At 42.3% G+C, this 15,370-nt stretch overlaps 1 protein-coding gene across 2 annotated transcripts in view; it reads left to right on the top strand.

Moving 5' to 3' along the window:
* Positions 1–15,370, top strand: part of IFTAP (intraflagellar transport associated protein) — a 224,812-nt gene that overhangs the window by 51,098 nt on the left and 158,344 nt on the right. For both annotated transcript variants that reach the window (XR_014978711.1, XM_085643471.1), the window contains exon 2: positions 3,557–3,701. Coding sequence is in view for 1 of the 2 variants with exons in the window: in XM_085643471.1 (XP_085499597.1) it covers positions 3,557–3,701 (145 nt within the window). In the remaining variant the exon portion in view is untranslated. The remainder of the gene's footprint in view (positions 1–3,556; positions 3,702–15,370) is intronic.

Here is a 15,370-nt window from a genome sequence, read left to right as displayed (position 1 = left end):
TCTTGCAAGCGGATCTCTTTTGTCCTTGTGTCCTTGACCGCTATTTCTCTCAGCTGCACAAGCCCGTACAGCAGGGCTCGATCTTAAGCTCAGAGGGCTTCTGGGGACTCCGACATCACAATTAGGAAGTTGATTGCTGCGGGTGTACGGGGTATGTTTGTCGTAGTTGATCACCCTTGCATTGTCTCGGAAGGCAAAGGGTGGATGATCCAGTAGAGCCTCAGCAGTAGGCGGTCATCTTGGCCTGACTCTTGCCCATGCTATCTCCTCCGCTTAAGAACCATGTGTACTAATCACCTCATCTAGCAAAACCATCACCTCCAATTTATACCCAAAAATATATTTTTGTGTATTCAAAAAGATCATCTGTAGCTGTGAACTAGAAACATAGGATGTTAGAAGTGAGCTTGTGTACACAAGGGGTACCTCTGCCTCGTGGTGATCTTACAGCATGGGTGTTGATAGTGTTAAGCCATGGCTCTAAATGTATTAAATTCCTTACGTGTATTCAGTTGAAATCTTTTACATTGTTACCTTATCCAGTTTAATATTGGAGATATTGTGTATTGTAACTTGACCAGCATCCATTCTAACCACCATTTACGTCTCATTTTCAAGCTTTGTTCCTGGAATAAAATGACATGACATTACAAAGCTTCCCCCCGCCCCCTACCCCCACCCACCACGCCTATCCCCCAGTGCTCAGTGACACGCAGCTGAGCACACTGTAGATCAGGACGTTCTTATATGATAATCTTGTAGAACTGTCCGGGTAAGCTTGATTTGACTTTGACATTGTACAACCCTAGCCCCCCCCCCCTAGAAAAATGAATGAATCCCACATCTGTGCTGTTAACTAAGAGTGGCGATGAGCAGGGATGCAGGTGTAGAGACTATGATATCATCTTTTTTGTTGTCTATAAAAATATTCTGTGCATTCAGTTTCAGCAGGGAGTTGATCCCTTGTGTTTCTTTGAAAATAGAACCTTTATAATGTTGGAAGGTATGACCTTGGTGACCTTGGTGGAAACCTGCCATTGGTAATTGTTGTTCCATAACCTATCAATTTATTTAAATAGGATTCTCTCCCTCCTCCACCTACCCACCCGCAGCGGATTCAAGGCTCATTTTGAAAACAAGCACAACAATTTCGAGGAATTGAAACAGACTATTCAAAAATAGCAAAAAACAATGCTTTGCTTCCTGTTGCACACCACAAGACTGCACATCAAAACCACCAGGAGGATGTTAGAAACCATTGTGTGCTGAGTCATAGTCCAGAGGAGTTGCTTATCATTCTGGTGTTTGCTCACAATTAGTTCTGTATTTCAGCCCATGTTGTTTGCAGCACATTAATCACCACCTGTGGCCACTCACCATGTGTCCCACAGCATGGCCCCAACCGCCCACCCCAACGGAAAGCCTCTCTCCCTGCCACTACCTCTTTGTGGTGCCATGATCCAGTAACCAGTAGCATGTGTGCAATAACACATCCCATAGAAAGCACTACATTTGCATAATTAAGCAATAATTTCTACTTCGATAAAAACGGAAATAAATACATTGCACTGAGTGTGAATCATCAGTATATTGAACCAATCATTTGTGCAAAGCAGCAGGTTGGTAAAGGGGCCAGACAGCAGAAAAGCAAACCTAACCATTGAATGATGCAAGTGGAATATTCACTTCAAATTAGCAAAAGCCCGTGGTGGCTGCACTGTGGTAGAAATATCTTACTGTGTTCAACAGTGAATTAAATAGTAGTTTTGTTGGGGTTCATGTGCCACCTATTATTATTCACTCCTGTCGGTGTACTGCAGGCTTAGCACGTAGGCCGATGCCAATATATTTCTCTTTTGGTAAAATGCTCCCACCACTGCTTTTGGTGCCACCTTCGATGACGACGAGAGCCCTACTCCAAGGTACACACAACTGTTTCAATTTTCTTTCCCAACTGTTTCCTTTTCCCCCCTGCGGGGATGAGGTTGAAGGGGGAGACTGAAACTGTACCAGCGCTTGGGAATCTTTTTATAGATCTTGAATGGTGATGGAGTCCCGATGACTCACTAGCACCTACAATGTGTTTCACACAACTTTTAAAACTTGTAGTGTTCTGTAACAACAGTTACTTTCACAGCTTGTAACTTTTTGTCTCCAGGCCAACTTCCTTCCTCAGACCAGCACAATTGAGCTTTTTCAATTCTTAACTTTCAACCAGTGACTTTTCACTGCTAAGTTTTAAAACCCCTTGACTCAGTGTCCGGCAGCTTGATGTTTGCACCGTGTAAGATTTCAAACCCAAAGCAACCCCCTCGGATCAGGCTCCGGGAGGACTTTGTGTTTTTAATTAGAATATTTTGACCTCATTGAATAGTATATTCTAATAACCGTATAGCCCCAGTACCAGCCATTAACTTCAGCACTGGTATATACGGTGGGCTGTAAGGCTATATTTCTATGTAAGTTAAGGTTGAAACTATTCTGGGTCGTACGTTCAGGTGAATGCCATTTCCCCATATGAATTGTACTTCAAATGAATGATAACAGCTTTGTTTCTTGAATGGAAATGGGATTTGTCCTACACTTTTAGTTTCCATAAATAAACAAAGGTTTTGGCATCATAGTTTTGGTGGCTATTGTATTGATTGTGACCACAGACCAGTGGTGAGACGAGCCTGATAAATGGAGAGAGTCCCACAATTATTTTGACTGAATCAATTTTTCAAAATAAAGCCTTTCATTGGGTATCTCTAGGTAGGGCAAAAGTAATATTATTACCTTGTTCAGGTATTTGGAAACAAACTAGAAACATAGTATGTGAGAAGCGAGCTTGTGTACACAAGAGTTTCCTCAGTCTTTTGGTGCTCTTAGAGCATGGGTGTTAATAGTGTTAATCCATGGCTCTAAATTCATTCTATTCCTTATGTGTATTCATTTGAAACCTGTTACATTGTTACCTTTTCCAGTTTAATATTGGCGATATTAGTCGGACATTTTGTATTGTAACTTGACCAGCATCCCTTCTAACCACCATTTACCGCTCATTGCCAAGCTTTGTTCCTGGAATAAAATGACATGACATTACAAAGCTTCAAACGCCCCCCCACCTATCCCCCCAGTGCTCTGTCTGGGTAAGCTTGATTTAGAACTTAAATCCTCGGGCATTTGACATCCCAAACGTCCACCAATGATCTGATAATTACCAGATCAACTTCAGTAGTAAATCTTTGTTGATTGTACAACTCCAGAAAAGGCATTCTTGGTTTAAAATGTCTCTGCTGCCTGCTCATGCAAAGTGTAGGCTTCCAGAGAGCCTCACCGCAACCGATGAGGGCTAGGTATGATTGACTTCAACCCTGTAGGAATTCCGAGGCAACGGATTGCTGACTGAAGGTGCACCAGTAAATGGCGGATGAATTTCTTTTCAAATTGAAATTGGCACGTCCATTCTCTTCTCCAGAAGTCAGTCAAAACTTAAAGCTCTACCAAAGATCATCCTTTGCATTTAGTAACATCAAAACATTTATCATTGTTTGTTTCTCTGTATTTAATGTAGGATATTACTGAGGGATACCTTGCTTGCAGCCGGAATGAGATCATGGAAGAGGATAAGAAAATTCAGGAGGTGCTTGATCAGTTTTTGAACAGCCATGAGCAGACGTATGAGGAGTTTCTTGACAGCTTTACTCACCTTTCGAAAGGTAAACCCAGAATAAATAACTGTAACCTATCACAGCGTTTCAACTGAGTAGGGATTGTTACAGATCAAATGATACATCAGTTAATGAAGGTACAAAAAACAAGCCCTCATCCAGGAAGACTCATTTACAACCCGCTTAGTTGACCCTGTAGTTTTCTATTTTTGTTCAACTGATGCATGAGTATATTTTGGTTGAGGCCACCATTCATCATGAGCAACAAAATGGGCATTTATACTCTGCTCCAGCAAGTTCTTTTACTGTTTTTTTCATATTATACCCAGAAGCCTGCATTCCCTCTTTAAAAACCTGTCTCTAATTCCTTTTACATTCTACTTGTGACATCAGTAGTCACCTGTGATACGATAAGCATTGAAAATTGAGGTAGGTATGGCTTATAACTGAATGTGCCTCTTCAATCACAGTTGAGTTTAGGTACTGAATATTTCATCATACAAGCACTCTGTCACTCAAACCTGAACTCATGCATCAATTAATCAATCCACTAACCCAATCTTGAATTCATCTAATCACACATTCACTATAAAGCACGCATAGAAACTCAACAACCCTATGTATGATAAATTAAAAGGAATCTTTTTGCCACCTATACGTGACAGGCATATGTTTGCAATAAAAAGTTTAGTGCAACGAAAATTAAACTCAGTTATGGACAGCTACCTTGGAATGTTATTTAGTACAGTGTATCATTGCATCGCTCCAAAATGGTTGACATTTTGCTTCTAAACACTGCAGCCATTGTGGAATGTTAAAAAGATGATATACTATGGACAATACCATTCCAACATGGTCAGATGATTTACAAAAACTGTGGTTGTGAGGGATGTGGAACGTTGCAGATGTAGTCTATTGCAAGTGAGCAACTTCATAGTACAATCTGGAAACTGCTGAGTGCACTAATAAAAACATAAACGGTGGAAAAATAAATAAAAGGGGTACAATAGGAGTAAATGGAAAACTAGAGTACTGGCCTGTCAGATTTTATACTGAAATACTATAATTTTCATGCGGATGTGCACCCATGATCAGGCAAATCGCCTTTGGCTCACAGGACAAGGGAGCCAATGGCTGAAGTGGGCTAACCCTTCCCCATACTGTTTACTGTAATGGGTGGAAACGCAAAGTGAATTACACTAAAAAAGAACAATTACTTAACAGTTCTAACCCAGCTCTCCTCTATGTATTTGTTGTTTTATTTAGCACATTCTGTCCTTATGAGGCGGTGTATTCTAATAGTCTTATAGCCCGCCTTACCGGCCATTAAGTTTGGCTTAGGCTTTTAATGGCTGCTATAACCTGCTAAGCCGGGCTATAAGGCTGTATTAGACTATTGGTATGTTGGTAGCTCCTTTGAAGATGGTGGTGCAGCAGCGGCCTATAAAACCTGGTATCATCCCGCTGCTCTCATCACTACAATTTCCTAATCCACAGCCACTGAGTCTCTCCGTCTCTTTCCCCTGCCTCTCCAAAATATAAAGATTCGGCTGAAAAGCAAACGTGCAATAGTGGAGCCAAACTATAACTGGCTGATGAGCCCTAACTATGGCTTAAGCAGTCCTGGGTTGCTTGTGTTCCAGTACAGGGAGGACCTGCCCTATCAGTTCGGGCTTGACTCGTAGCAGAACCAAGACTGATTTACATATGTCTGGGTCCACACTGAGGTGGCATGGTGTGCAAAATAATGGCGGATTGGGATGCCGCCCAGAGTAATTACCAGTGGTCGAGATTAATTAAAGAATTCCATCCATCACTCTTTTGAATGCTATAATGAAAATGCTGCCCTACTTTGTCAAATCACTGTATGGCACAAAATGGAACAAGTACATTTTTTACCAATGAAATAGATTTCCAAGCATCTTCTCCAGTGGACAAGTAGACATTTTATAAAACCCCATAACCCTAATATGGTGCCAGAAAAATCAAGTACCTGAATAGTTTGAATGTTATACTTACTTACCTTCACAATATTGTGGTAATCGATATTCTGGCTCTGATGTTTTTGTAGGTTGCGCTTTAAAGCACAATTTTCTGGCAGAATAACCTACTGTATTGAGGATAAACGTTTCCATAAAGCAACCATCAAGCATACAGTCAAAACAATTACTCCAGTGTTTATAATTATAGTTGGCGAAACAGTATATAACCTGTCCTATGTGGGCCCAGCAAGGATTATCAAAGAGAAAATCTTCTACTGTAAGAGTTTGTCGGATGCTCTAATCGTCACCAAAACTGTTGCCTACTGTGATATGTATTAAATAATAAAATACATGATTACAGTCTTTTACACAGTGTACCAGTAATTCTCCCTTAAAGGCCAGATAGATTTAACATGTGCGTTTCACAAAACATGAGACTGGCTTGTTGCCTTTGCCCTAAATCTTCATAATAATCGGATCAGACCTGACATAACTCTGCCGAATGAAGCAATCTGGCCTACAGTGTTAACCGTTTCCTTGTCACCGTAACCAAGTCCGGTCTACTGTTTCAGCTTATTATTTCCCGAAAGACAAAAGGTGCAATACAAGAACTAGTTTCACCACAAGCAGATATCCTTCGCCCAATCAAAAGCTTGCATAGAGGAAGAGCGATATGTGGACTCAGCCTAACCTAAGTCTGTCTATCAGTCCTGCTTATTTCAGTTCTTGTTTGGTGATCACAGCGGATTGATGAAAGCTGCACTTTCAAACCAGACCTAAGATGACAATGTTATTCCTGTGGTGTCACAATGCCTGCTGCAAGAGCTAGTAGACAGTGTAAAGCAGATTATGGAGCAGAACAGCGATTCTCCAATTAGTAGTCAAAGAGATTCTTGATTTTATTAAAGACAAAAGAGGTAATATTATGCATAAACCTTTTATTGCTGACCCAACTTGCAGCCCTTTAGAGAACACAAATACATCATAAACAAAACCTTCTAGTTTAGAATTTTCACCACACTATATAACTCCATGTCACTAAGCATATTCCTCTTTTAGGCTGCGACGAAACAAAAGATGCTCCTTTGGTTTGACTGAAAAAGTTCTTACTGCAAATAATTACTCTAAAGAAAGAAGAAAGCAAGTGATAAGAAAATAATTCTCAGCGAAATAATCATTTCATTCTGTAAAGTAATATCAAGTTAATGATATAATTACAATAAATCACATCAACTAATCCATTTATACAGCTGGAAAAAAAGAATTGGGAGTGGTGGGTGGGCTAATGTTAGCCTCCGTTGTCTTTAATTAAATCAAGTTTCTCTATGTATGCTAATTGGAGAATCGCCATTTCATTAGAAGACCGGAGGCTACCATTATGCACGTGAAAGCTCCCCAGCGCCAGACTGCTCACATGCTCCACTGGCTTAAGATCAAATTTCGCAAAAGTGCTTTTACTTGACCAGCCTGCCGCCTAAACAATGTCTGCAAGAGAACCACCTGCCCAAAAAACATTTCTAGCCATAGCACCCCTAGAGGAGTGAGCTCCAAACTAGGTCAAATGAATTGAGCATCACTGCTCTTACCCAACGTGAAATAGTAGCTCTTGATATTGTTTTATAGGGTTTCACATAATTAAAAAAAATTGATTGTTTCCAGCAGGTCTAAATCCCAGCAATCTTTGTTCATAAACTCTCGTGCAACTCACCACACACAACTTGAAAAGTGGATAGAAAATGATTTCAGACTGTGTTTTTGTCCTTTTGCAAATGTCATTGTGGACTCCATCTGGGAAGTAAAATAAAATATACTGCAATCCTCTAGTCTAGAGTCTTCCTGTCTGAGACTCTTCTAAAAGTGATTAGGCAGAGCAAGGTTGCTAATTTCCACGATATTTGCCTCAAAGAGAGATCAATATTATCTGGCAGGAGATAAAAAGGTCAAAAACTAGATTGACATTGCATAGCGAGTCATACCGAGCCCTAGGTAGTTGTCAAAGTCTTATTCCCTTCATCACCCTGAAGACTAAAGTGTCACTACCAATAGCAAAATTATTAACCAAAGAATGTCCTGCCGAAACACCTGATCTGTAGCAGTAAACTGTTCTATAGGACAAACCTGTATTGAACAACTCAGCAAGGTAGTTTGCTATTTCTACTGCATGATCCTCCATGGGATCCAAATTCCTCTCCAAGCACCAACTACACCACTTTCACCACACTCCTCTGTATTTTTTCCTGGTAGCTGGCGCCCATGAGTCATCCAATAGATTCTTAGCCTCTCCCGAAAGACCAGAGTATCTACCAGATACCCTGAAATCTTCCAAACAAGAAAGTTAAAAAAAATTCCCAGTACTAAATCTCTCCTTCATCCTACTGAAAGGCCCACACTCACTGGCATCAGACACAGAACTTCTACTGCTAATTTCATTACCTCAGGAACCCCAACCTGAGAAGTCCAAAACGGAGTTACTAGAACGATGCAACATCGTTCCCTCCGAACTTTTAACAATACTCTCTGGATCACTGCAAATGGAGGGAATGATAAAACAATACTCTCCATCCCAAGTCTGCACAAAAGTGTCCACTGCCAATGCTTTGAGGTATCGCCTCCAGCTGTAATAGCATTTTACTTGAATTGCTAATCTGCTGGCAAAAAGGTCTACATGAAAAAGACCCCATACATCCTGAATCTTTCCTAAACACAGAGCTAAGCTGCCAGTCGCTGGTGTCCCTCAAGTACTTTGTGTTCCAATCTGATTTTTGGTCCTGGTCTAAAGATAACTCCCTTGGTTGACTCCTTTGGTAAGGGGTGTCCTAAAACTGTATTTTGAAACCCTTTACAGTTTGCAACACCCTTGAATCCTTTATTTTGCCAGACTAGTTTTGGTAGAAAAAAACAAAACCTTCCCCCTACCTTTGTGTGGGAAGAACCAAGTAAAGGTTTGAGGCTCACCTTGATCTCCAGCTCCTTGGAATCTACTCCTGCTGCCATGAGTGCAAGGGGGTTCGTACTCTGTGCGGGAAGAAACCAATGTTGGCTCTGCTAGTCTTGGTAATAGTACTTGGATCTTTCTGACCCATGGCTGATATCCAGTCCCCTCCTGTCAGCTCTTCCAAAACCTCTTGTATTAAACTTGCAACGCTTATTGGCTCGCCCCTACTAAAGGCAGTAAACGTAGAGACGTACTTGCCTAAAGTTTTAACAAAACTCTGACCAAAAAGTAAACCGTTTGGGTCACCTGGAGTTTCCTTGTGGCTAGATCAGCCAATTTAGGATTAATCCTCCTAAAGCTGGCTCTTCTTCATTCAGCATTTAGCCCGGCATTGGCATTCCCAAGAAGGCATAAACCCCGTTGGCTCCAGCCCCTGAGTAACTTGACATCCACCGGCATATTCTTAAAAGCAGCCTCCTCCGCCATGTCTGAGATCCCAGCCACGGACCTAGGGTGTCCAACAATCTATCCTGGCACTGCTCAAGGCATCACTCCAGACCTTTTCTAGGGTCTTTCCCAGATTTAAAAAGAAAAGTAATTATTTCTAGAGCCAGATTAGGTGTTATTCTTGCTTTGTTATCCAAGAATGGCCTTGGGCACTCAGCCCTCATCAGATTCAAACACTTTCTATCAAGAGACTTACAAATCCAAAACTTAATAAAGGAAGTCAAGTGGTCCATAGGTCACCAGTCTGATCCTCTTTGGTGAGCAATGATGGTGGGATTAAACATATCCACAACAAATGGGTCCTTAATGCCTTGCATGTTAAAGGGTGCTTCAAATCTTCATCCAGGAAATCAGTTTCAAAAGTCTCCTGTGGTCGAGCACGTATTCGTCCACCTCGTTTTCGATGTCATTATCATCTAAAAAATCATCAGTGTCAGTACTGCTGGAGTATTTTCCATCTTTTGTGCCATGAAGGACACCCAACTCCATTGCGCCAATGCGGTTGCTCCTGTTAATTGTACCGCCATGGACACCGCCGTCTGCTGTACCACTTAGACTACCAAATCTCAGGTCCTTATCAATTCTGGATTCCTCCCTTGATAGATGTTTAGACTTCTTATATGGATAACCTCCTTTCTTGATAATACTAGGAGAATCCTAATCGGAAAATAAAAAAAAGTCCTCATCAGAGGGAGGATCAATCAATCAATCATAGCATTTGTAAAGCGCACTACATACCCGTGAGGGTCTCAAGACGCTAGGTGGGGGGGAGAAGCTGCTACTGTTTGAAGAGCCAGGTCTTGAGAAGTCTTCTGAAGGTCAGAAAGTCTTCGGCTTGCCGTAGGTGGATGGCAAGGGTGTTCCATGTCTTGGCGGCGAGGTGGGAGAATGATCTGCCGGCGGCGGTCAGTCTTCGGATGCGGGGACGGTGGCGAGAGCGCGATCGGCGGAGCGGAGCTGGCGGGTGGGGGTGTAGAGGCTGAGTCAGCTGTTGAGGTACGTTGGTCCGGTGTTGTGGAGTGCCTTGTGTGCGTGGGTGAGGAGATTGAAGGTTATCCTCTTGTTGACAGGGAGCCAGTGCAGGTCTCTCAGGTGGGGTGTGATGTGGCTGCGACGAGGGATGTCGGGGATCAGGCGTGTGGAGGCATGCTGGATGTGTTGAAGCCGTTTCAGGAGTTTGCCCGGTGCTCCTGCGTAGAGTGCGTTTCCGTAGTCCAGTCTACTGCTGACGAGGGCCTGGGTGACCGTCCTTCTTGTTTCGGTGGGAATCTACTTGAAGATCCTGTGAAGCATGCAGAGGGTGTTGAAGCAGGAAGAGGAGACGGCGTTGACCTGCTTCGTCATGGAGAGGGTAGAGTCGAGGATGACCCCTAGGTTGCGTGCGTGGTCGGTGGGTGTTGGGGGTGTTCTTAGTGCAGTCGGCCACCAGGAGTCTTCCCAGGCCGAGGGGGTGGATGCGAGGATGAGGACAGCCGCCTTGTCCGAGTTCAATCGGCTGTTCCTCATCCAGTCGGCGACGTCCTTCATTCCTTCGTGGAGGTTGGTTTTGGCAGTGTGGGGGTCCTTGGTGAGGGAGAGGATCAGCTGGGTGTCGTCATAGATGATGTTGAGGTTGTGCTGTCGTGCGACGTGGGGGAGTGGTGCCATGTAGACTTTCAACAACGTTGGGCTGAGTGATGAGCCTTGGGGTACGCCGCAGATGATCCCAGTGGCTTTGGAGCGGAAGGGGGGGAGGCGGGTGCTCTGTGTTGTGCTGGAGAGGAAGGAGGAGGTCAAGTCCAGGGTCTTCTCTTCGATTCCGGCATCGTAGAGGTGTGTTCGTAGTGTGCGGTGGCAGACCATGTCGAAGGCGGCTGACAGGTCCAGGAGGATGAGGGCCGCGGTTTCTCCATTGTCTAGCAGGGTCCTGATGTCATCAGTAGCGGCGATGAGGGCCGTTTCGGTGCTGTGGTTGCTGCTGAACCCGGACTGGGATGGGTCCAGGATGCTGTTCTCCTCGAGGAAGCTAGTCAGTTGTTTGTTGACGGATCTCTCTTCCTCTTAGCGAAAAGGGCTTCCACAGCATCTTTTAGGGAAGACTTAAGCTCCCTGTTGTAGTATCGTTTAAAGATATCTTCACTGAGGGCAGAGGCAGGGGGGCCTTGGGAAGCATGTTCATCAGCCATGATATAAAGAAGGTCTTACAGCCCTCCTAAAATAAACTGAAAGGCAAAATATTTTGTCTCCCCATTCTTATATATTTCCTTCCTTTTATTCTTTTTTATTTATTTATAAAAAGTCACCTAAAATCATCAATTTGATGCCTGTTGCCTCGCTACGAAAACGGCAACAAAACAGCAGCAGTTACAAAGCCTGCATTTCTATTGCATCGCCTCACGTGTGCCGAACATGCTACACAGAGGGTTTAAGGCCCAAAGGAAAATGGCCGCCAAAATGCAGAGGCCTCTTACCCTTACTATTGAGGACTCTGCGGTGCGAAAAGAAACAGAAACCCCAGGTGGCTGCTGCAAGCCGACGTGCTCGCCCCTGAGAACTCCGAAAAGCGGGAGAGCGTGTATTCATAGCCACCTGCGAGGCGATTGCTCTCTGCACCCGGGTGTCTTTCAAAAGATGTTGCGGGCGAAGGACCGTACTCGCAGGTCGCGACTTGTACCCCGGTCATTCAACAGGCCTGCTATGAAAGCCTTAGGAGCCATTTAGAGACCCAGGCTAAAGAAAAAAAAACACACATACCTTGCCAGATACACCATGACGTAAAGAAAAGCGAGAGAAAAAAAAGAAAACCCAGCCATAAATTGGAAGGGTATCTACCTATCTACAGAAAAGTAAGTCAGATACCAACATGTAATTAGCAAAGCATGAAGTAAAGGCATAGCTTAAGTTATAAAGTCATAGGACATATCTTGTTAAGGAGTAGCGAATAAAAGAACAATATGCTTAGTGACATGGAGTTATATACTGTTGTGAAAAATCTAAACTGGAATGTTTTGTTTCTGATGTGTTCTTTAACCCCTTGTGTGCCCATGACGAGCTGGACTCGTCATGGGCCGCGGTTGCGCTGTGCCCATGACGAGTCCAGCTCGTCATGAACCCCGCCCGCTAATGCAACGGCCGGCACAGGGCGGGGAAAGGGCGTGGCACACAAGGGGTTAAACGGCTGCCTTTTAGGGCAGCAATTAAATAATAAGGCATAATGGTAGCCTCCGGTCTTGTAATGAAATTATAAGTGAACTTTTAGCAATGAAAACGGGGACTAGCTTTTCAGTTCTCCTGATCTGATTCTCTGAAATGAACAGTCTTTAGAAGAAAGGAGACATTCATGGCGATATGTTTATTTTTTTCACAGCTGTAGTTCATTATAAAAAGGTGAGAATCTCTCTACATATTAGAACGTGTTCGGAATTGCAGCTATTTTTTCAAAGTAACTTACACTAGACTCTATATGGTATGTTCTTGCAATAACTGACTAGCTACATGTTAGTGCGTTTAATTTTGCACTACAAATTCCACATTTATTCTGCATATCTGCAAACATGTTCTTTTATATGAAGGTGCAAGATACCAAGGTTTTAATCTTTGTGTGAAAAGGATAAAGGTGTGACCACATATCATCATAAGAAATATAATGCGTGGCGTGGGGCTTTGCTGTTTGGAAAATGGCTACGACACACTGTGCAGGCCTCCTTGCAAACGCGCTTTAAATGGTTCTTACAGTCTGTAAAGAAGATAGTATCCAATTCAAGCAGAAAGAAGTAAGCAGTGAGTGGACTTCAATCCAGTAAGAAGTTTATTTCCATACCAGCAAAACACGGGAGTACTGCTGCTCTCGACAAAGTACAACTGTTGAATGCCCTGACTAACTGTAGAGCCTTTACCGAGCAGACGCAGCACGAGAGATGCACCCTCAAACATAAACATGTTTGAAGATACACTCATGAGCAGCGTCTGCACGAGTGTGGAATACACAGCATGTCACAGGAATAAATATGAAGGAAATACCAAAGTAAACATAACATGAATAAACAATGAAACCATACCTTTACATCATCTCCTTTCCCATAAAAATGAAAAATAAAGTCTAAAAATAAAAAGTATTTTACGACATACAGTAATCTTTGAATCTAGCAGGAATGGAACAATTACGGTAAGATTTACATGAGTTAGCGGTCGTACTTAAAGAAGTAACACTAGGTTGAGACACAGGAGACACTTGTGAAGAAGTAGAAGTGACAATTGAAGAGGATAAATCCTGAGAGACAACATTGTCAGACGAAGCTCCTAAAGGAAAATGTGAACAGTCATAGTCATCTGTGGCAGAGCTCTTGCAAGTAATAATTCTATTGGCCTGTGCTTGTGAAATTTTAACCACAGCTCTTTTACTCCACCACCCTTTCCTTCCCAAGAAAAGTGAACCTTTTGAGGTTTTGACAATTTGAATAGGTAAAGAAAATTTAGATTCTCCTTGCATAACCTTTTTTGGGTTCTTGAGCAAAACCCAATCTCCAATCTGAAAATCCTTTGTGCGTAAAGAACATTGCGAATTAAAATATTTCTTTTGAACGTTCTGTTTGATGAATACATTTTTCTTCAGCAAAACTTTGTCCTGACAAGCCAAACATGAAGTATCATCCTTCTTGATAAGACCAGTTATCCAGTTAGGACAAATGTTACCATTTGGATTTCTCTTTTTAAGCAGTCTGAAAGGAGAAATACCCGTTGTGGAGTGAGGAGTGACCAAATAGGACCAAATTTTCTTTCTTAAAAATAATTCAACAGGAAGGTTACAAGCTAAAGCTGATTGAATACCCTCCTTTAAAAATCTGTTCATCCTTTCAATGAGTCCATTCGATGATGGAGAGTAGAGAGCCACTTTTAGATGTTTGACATCATGAGCTTTGAAGAAATCTTGCATGGTTATTGAACAAAAGTGCGAACCATTATCTGTAACAACCTCTTTGGGAGAACCTTCTGATTGAAAAACCCTGTTCAAGAATTTTATAACAGCAATGGAATTAGGGGAATCACAAAAATCAAAATCGACCCATTTTGAGTGATAGTCAATGAGCGAAACGATGTAGAGTTCACTGCTGGGAAGAAGATTGAACAGGCCAGCAAAGTCCATAGCAATCTTAACCCAAGCCTCCTCAGGTACAGGTACAGGGTGAAGAGGAAGTTTATTGATCTTCCAATGTTTATCAGAAAGTAAACAAGTTTCACATGCATCAATCCACTGAGTGACATCTCTGTCCAAAGCAGGCCACCAAAAATGTTCCTTAAGTTTTCTACAAGTTGCTCCAACTCCTAGATGTCCATCATGAGCAGATTCAATTAATTTAATTCGAATAGAAGAGGGAGGAATACATTGGTCACCACGCATCAAAATTTCATTAACAATAGAAAGGTCATCTGAAACTTGAGCATATGATTTTAATGAAGCAGGAAAGGAACGTTCTCTGGGCCAGCCAGAAATAATCATATTCCTGACTGCTTGCAAAATGTTATCATTATCATATGCTTGAACCCAATCAGATTGTGACAGGACGGGAAAAGTGGACAAAGAGTCATTGATAGATGCCACTACGTATTCTACTTCATCAAATTTTGGGTCAGGAAGATCATCTTTTAAGGGAAGTCTAGAAAGACAATCCGCTCTGACATTGAGACCACCAGAAATATGTCGAATAGTGAAATTATATTCATGTAGTCTGGAAAGGATGCGTACTAATCTAGCAGAGGCTTTACCAGTGCCATTTCCGTTGAGAAGATGCAATAGGGGTTTATGATCACTTAACAATATGAAATGGCACCCCCAAATAAAACTTTTAAACTTTTCAACGGCCCAGGAGCAGGCAAGTGCCTCTCTCTCTATAGTGCTGTAATTTCTTTCAGCAGAAGAGAGAGACCTAGAGGCGAAACCTATAGTGTTCTCTTTTGCACCAAACCATTGACATAAAACAGCTCCCAAACCCAATTGACTTGCGTCAACAGAAATGTGACATTTGACCCCAGGGGTGAATGAAGATAAAACTGGGGGATCAGAGATAACTTTTTTGATAAGATTGAATGAAATATCTAATTCATGAGACCAAATAAATTTCTCATTTTTCTTTAGAAGATTACGTAATGGTTGTACTATTTGTGAATAAGCTTTAATAAACCTTGAGTAATATTCCGTCATGCCTAAGAAGGATTTAAGAGCATCTTTATCTTTGGGTACCTGAACATTAGAAATGGCCTGGGTAAGAGAAAATTTTGGCTTGATACCATTTGAGGAAATAGAATGACCTAAGTAA

This window comes from Triturus cristatus, chromosome 3_1 (genome assembly GCF_964204655.1).
Source record: "Triturus cristatus chromosome 3_1, aTriCri1.1, whole genome shotgun sequence".
NCBI lineage: Eukaryota > Metazoa > Chordata > Amphibia > Caudata > Salamandridae > Triturus > Triturus cristatus.
Note: the sequence above shows the minus strand (reverse complement) of the source record. Positions and strands in the feature narration are given on the sequence as shown.